This window comes from Oncorhynchus clarkii, chromosome 33 (assembly GCF_045791955.1).
Source record: "Oncorhynchus clarkii lewisi isolate Uvic-CL-2024 chromosome 33, UVic_Ocla_1.0, whole genome shotgun sequence".
NCBI lineage: Eukaryota > Metazoa > Chordata > Actinopteri > Salmoniformes > Salmonidae > Oncorhynchus > Oncorhynchus clarkii.
The window spans coordinates 19,546,344-19,552,643 of record NC_092179.1 but is presented as its reverse complement, the minus strand read 5'-3'; the positions used below and the strand labels follow the sequence as shown (position 1 = coordinate 19,552,643).

Below are 6,300 nucleotides of genomic sequence, written 5' to 3'. Positions count from 1 at the left end.
GTGACCATTCATTATGTATTTATAGATATAGTGACCATTCATTTTATAGATATAGTGACCATTCATTATGTATTTATAGATATAGTGACCATTCATTATGTATTTATTGATTTAGTGACCATTCATTATGTATTTATTGATATAGTGACCCTTCATTATGTATTTATAGATATAGTGACCATTATATATTTATTGATACAGTGACCATTCATTATATATTTATAGATATAGTGACCATTCATTATGTATTTATAGATACAGTGACCGTTATATATTTATTGATTTAGTGACCCTTCATTATGTATTTATAGATATAGTGACCGTTATATATTTATTGATTTAGTGACCATTATATATTTATTGATACAGTGACCATTCATTATATATTTATTGATATAGTGACCCTTCATTATGTATTGATACAGTGACCATTCATTATGTATTTATAGATATAGTGACCATTCATTATGTATTTATAGATATAGTGACCATTCATTATGTATTTATTGATATAGTGACCATTATATATTTATTGATTTAGTGACCATTATATGTTTATTGATATAGTGACCCTTCATTATGTATTGATACAGTGACCATTCATTATGTATTTATAGATATAGTGACCATTCATTATGTATTTATAGATATAGTGACCGTTATATATTTATTGATTTAGTGACCATTCATTATGTATTTATAGATATAGTGACCGTTATATATTTATTGATTTAGTGACCGTTATATATTTATTGATACAGTGACCATTCATTATATATTTATTGATATAGTGACCCTTCATTATGTATTGATACAGTGACCATTCATTATGTATTTATTGATACAGTGACCATTCATTATGTATTTATAGATATAGTGACCATTCATTATGTATTTATAGATATAGTGACCATTCATTATGTATTTATTGATATAGTGACCATTATATATTTATTGATACAGTGACCATTCATTATATATTTATTGATATAGTGACCCTTCATTATGTATTGATACAGTGACCATTCATTATGTATTTATAGATATAGTGACCATTCATTATATATTTATTGATACAGTGACCCTTCATTATATACTTATTGATATAGTGGCCATTCATTATATATCTATAGATACAGTGACCGTTCATTATATATTTATTGATATAGTGACCCTTCATTATGTATAGATATAGTGACATTCATTATATATTTCTTGATATTGTGACCATTCATTATATATATTTTTTATGTAGTGACCATAATATATTTATTGATTTAGTGACCATTCATTATATATTTATTGACATATAGACTGTTCATTATATATTTATTGATATAGTGACCATTCATTATATATTTATTGACATATAGACTGTTCATTATATATTTATTGATATAGTGACCATTCATTATATATTTATAGATATGGTGACCATAATATATTTATTGATTTAGTGACCATTCATTATATATTTATAGATATGGTGACCATAATATATTTATTGATTTAGTGACCATTCATTATATATTTATTGACATATAGACTGTTCATTATATATTTATTGATATAGTGACCATTCCACTATTAAACTATTTACTCTGCACTCTAAACTGAAATTAGGAAACGTCATCCCTTTGATTATTTGATCACTATGACTTTTTTTTACTGCTGTACTTACTATATACTCTGTCACTCTTTTTCTCCTTCTTGATGACCAAGTGTATAAACAACCCCATAGTATATGAGTAAGAATTTAACTTGATACCTACAACAATCATGCTGTGACCGTGATGCATACATTCGATTGTGGGCTTGAAGGAGAGCACAGGTTTGAGTGGCACCTGAGTGCATCTGTTGTGCGTCTGAAATAGGGCACTCCAATTGTCCTTAGAAAGGAATGATTGGGAGAGTCTGGGGTCAGGGTTCAGGGGAGGGGGCAGACTTGTTGAAGGAGAAAATAGACTCCATTCCATCTGTCTGAACATTTCTGCCTCGACAGTGGGGTTTGGACACATGATCAGGGTAAAGCTTTAAAAGAGCCCAAGCAACCGTGTTCATTTCACTTCCCCTCTTGACTGTTTGACACAAGTTGGTCTCTGAGTATTGTGTGTGTGTCTCCACTAGTCTTTCTTCCTTGACTGTCTGAGAGGCAGGCTTTAACATCATGTCTGACACAGCGGATATTGTGAAGGAATACGAGGAGGAGGAAGAGGAGGTGAACGAGGAGGAGGAAGAAGTAGAGGAGGCACCTGAGGTGGAAGAGGAGGCTGAAGAAGAGCAGGAGGAGGATGAGGCAGATAAGGAGGATGAGGTAGATGAGGAGGAGAGGGAACACGTTGAGGGGAGCGAGGGGGAGACCAAGCCACGGACCAAGTACATTACCAACATCGCTCCTCCCAAGCTGCCCGACGGCGAGAAGTTAGACTTTGATGACCTCCACCGCAAGAGGCTGGAGAAGGACTTCAATGACCTGCAGAGCCTGATCGAGATGCACTTCTCCAGCCGCCAGAAAGAGGAGGAGGAGTTAGTGGCCCTCCGCAGCCGCATCGAGCGCCGCCGTGCCGACCGTGCGGAGCAGCAGCGTGTGCGCGCCGAGCAGAACATTGAGCGCCAGGCTCGTCTTGCTGAGGAGCGGACCCGACGGGAAGAGGAGGCCAAGCTCCGCGCGGAGGAGGATGCCAGGAAGAAGAACGTCTTCTCCAACAAGGCGTTCGGCGGCTACATACAGAAGGGGGACGTGAAGAAGGGCAAGAAGCTGACGGGGCGCGAGAAGAAGACCAAGGCTCTGTTGGAACGCCGCAAGCCCCTCAACATCGACCACCTCAACCAGGAGAGGCTGACGGAGAAGTCCCGCGAGCTCTGGCAGTGGCTGCGCCAGCTACACGCTGAGAAGTTTGACCTGGCCGAGAAGCTGAAGAGGCAGAAGTACGACGTGAACGTGCTGCGGAACCGCGTCAGCGACCACCAGAGGGGCTCCAAGGTGGCCAAGGCGACCCGCGGGGCAAAGAAGTTACGTTAGTAACACAGCAATGACCTCAACATTATCAGATTAGTCTAGCTGTCTTTGGACCGTTTTAGGTACAATCTGCTTTATTGGGTATAGGCCTGCTTGTTTGTTTGTTTGGGGGTTTCTACCGTATAACGTTAGCTAAGCAGGTCTATAACTGATCGGCCTACATAATGTATTCACAGGTTTTGCACAGGCTGTAACTTTCTTTGTTGACTATAGTTGTCTGATGTAAACATTTAATGTGGTTCACGAGGAATATGATTACTGATATCGTATTCACAGATAAAGCTAAATGTTTGAATAATGTTAATACAGTTTTCATTGATCATTCGAATAAAATGTGAATGTTTGATGCAATTTTGGTCGTTATTATATCTAAGCAGTCTTTGTAGCTGGTTAGTTAAATTCCTCTCTTTCTACTGTGAGGGTTACTGAAACAGTCAAATGCAAGACAAAGGATAATGTACTACATTGCAAAATGTTTATTTTTTTACAGTAACAATACAACTCATGAACGTTTATTTGTTTGTCTTGGTCCATTTCTGAGGGTTGAAACGTGGCTCGTTCCTGACAAGTGTGGCACACATGGAACTGTAAAGAGCTCATTTAGTCTCTGCCATGCTCAGGGTGGGGAATGCAGTTGTATTGACCTGCAGAGTCTTGGCCAGAAGGAGTTAACTATGGGTTAAATGAGCCCATCATAGAAATATAATTCAACTTCCTATAAGCGGTATCACCATTCAAGTCAATGGGTGGCTGTTGGGTGGACTGGCGGCCATATTGGGTGTACCCATAATCCATAATTCTATTTCTATGGAGCCCACCATCTTAACTGCCCCTGTCATTCCATTGCTGGGTGTTTATAGTCAGGAATCTTAGGGGCCATCCCCATTCAATCAACAGGAGACATAATGGATGTATCAATAGTACTCATTGGCAATGATGTACTGTAGATAATACATATCAATCCAATATATGAGGCGGTATAATTTACTCAACCACTTTTAGTGCTAAACAGTATTAACAAACATATTATTATCAGATGAATTTGCACTACTGAGATGTTATTTGGCTGGAGTTGTGTCATACGGTGGCTGTTTTGTACTTACTGGAGACAGTAGCCTGGACAATCACTAGAGGGCGCTAAGTGACAAGTTTGCAGTTGAACATGTGAATGTACAGTTGAAGTCGGAAGTTTACATACACTTAGGTAGAGTCATTAAAACTTGTTTTTCAACCACTCCACAAATTTCGGTAAGTTGTTTAGGACATCTACTTTGTGCATGACACAAGTCATTTTTCCAACAATTGTTTACAGACAGATTATTTCACTTATAATTATTTCACTATCACAATTCCAGTGGGTCAGAAGTTTACATACATTAAGTTGACTGTGCCTTTAAACAGCTTGGAAAATTCCAGAAAACGATGTCATGGCTTTAGAAGCATCTGACTAATTGACATCATTTGAGTCAATTGGATGTGTACCTGTGGCTGTATTTCAAGGTCTACCTTCAAAAGTAGTTCCTCTTTGCTTGACATCATGGGAAAATCAAAAGAAATCAGCTAAGACCCCCCCAAAAAAATTGTAGACCTCCACAAGTCTGGTTCATCCTTGGGAGCAATTTCCAAACGCCTGAAGGTACCACATTCGTCTGTACAAACAATAGTACGCAAGTATAAACACCATGGGACCATGCAGCCGTAATACCGCTCAGGAAGGAGACGCGTTCTGTCTCCTAGAGATGAACGTACTTTGGTGCGAAAAGTGCAAATCAATCCCAGAACAACAGCAAAGTACCCTGTGAAGATGCTGGAGGAAACAGGTACAAAAGTATCTATATCCACAGTAAAAAGATGCCTATATCAACATAACCTGAAATGCCACTCAGCAAGGAAGAAGCCACTGCTCCAAAACCGCCATAAAAAAGCCAGACAACAGTTTGCAACTGCACATGGGGACAAAGATTGTACTTTTTGGAGAAATGTCCTCTGGTCTGATGAAACAAAAATAGAACTGTTTGGCCATAATGACCATCGTTATGTTTGGAGGGAAAAGGAGGTGGCTTGCAAGCCGAAGAACACCATCCCAACCGTGAAGCACGGGGGTGGCAGCATCATGTTGTGGGGGTCCTTCAGGAGTCACTGGTGCACTTCACAAAATAGATGGCATCATGAGGGGGGAAATTGTGGCTATATTGACGCAACATCTCAAGACATCAGTCAGGAAGTTAAAGCTTGGTCGGAAATTGGTCTTCCAAATTAACAATGAGCCCAAACATACTTCCAAAGTTGTGGCAAAATGGCTTCAGGACAACAAAGTCAATGTATTGGCGTGGCCATCATAAAGCCCTGACCTCATTCCCATAGAAAATGTGTGGGCTGAACTGAAAAAGCGTGTGCGAGCAAGGAGGCCTACAAACCTGACTCAGTTACACCAGCTCTGTCAGGAGGAATGGGCCAAAATTCACTTATTGTGGGAAGCTTGTAGAAGGCTACCTGAAATGTTTGACCCAAGTTAAACAATTTAAAGGCAATGCTACCAAATACTAATTGAGTGTATGTAAACGTCTGACCCACTGGGAATGTGATGAAAGAAGTGAATGCTGAAATAAATCATTCTCCCTACTATTATTCTGATATTTCACATTCTTAAAGTAAAGTGGTGATACTAACTGACCTAAGACAGGGAATTTTTACCAGGATTAAATATCAGGAATTGTGAAAAACTGAGTTTAAATGTATTTGGCTAAGGTGTATGTAAACTTCTGACTTCAACTGTACCTTTTCTTTACACAGTCTATAGGATGCATAACTTTGCACTCATTGACGTAACAAGTACTATACATACCTCATCCATAAGAGGTTTCCTTCCCTCCCATTTTCCTCTACCCTTGTGAACCCTTATCTCTGTGCTTCACAATTACCTGTTTCTACTGGCAATTCTCCCCCCAACTTCTGAACTATTCTGAAAAACAATCAAATTGTCACTTGGCAACAACAAATCAATGAACTGAAATGAAAGCTGTGTCATAATAACAGGAAATGCAATAGGGGACAATATTTCTGCTGGGCGGTTTTGATTGTCGTTTAGGCTGGCCTCACTATTGCCGAGAGCTGCTTGTAACCAACCGTAAGAACAAATGAAAGCCTTCCAGGCGTTGCTATATGCCAACAGGTTTCCATAGAGACAGTGCGGTAGGGCAACTCTGCAATCAGGGCCCCTCCCTACACACTCGGCTGAAAGGGCTGGAAGTTGATATTGATGGAAGTGTAGAAACGTCTGG

General features: G+C 39.2%; 1 protein-coding gene across 1 annotated transcript; it reads left to right on the top strand.

The window, feature by feature from the left end:
* Positions 1-2,086: 2,086 nt before the first annotated feature.
* On the top strand, positions 2,087-3,101 carry LOC139392729 (troponin T2c, cardiac). The gene has a single exon (XM_071140931.1). The coding sequence runs from the start codon at positions 2,168-2,170 to the stop codon at positions 3,020-3,022; it is 855 nt and encodes a 284-aa protein (XP_070997032.1). The 5' UTR covers positions 2,087-2,167; the 3' UTR covers positions 3,023-3,101.
* Positions 3,102-6,300: the final 3,199 nt, after the last annotated feature.

Excerpts from the sequence above, each read along its gene's own strand:
- LOC139392729 (XM_071140931.1), top strand. The coding sequence starts at position 2,168 with ATGTCTGACACAGCGGATATTGTGAAGGAATACGAGGAGGAGGAAGAG.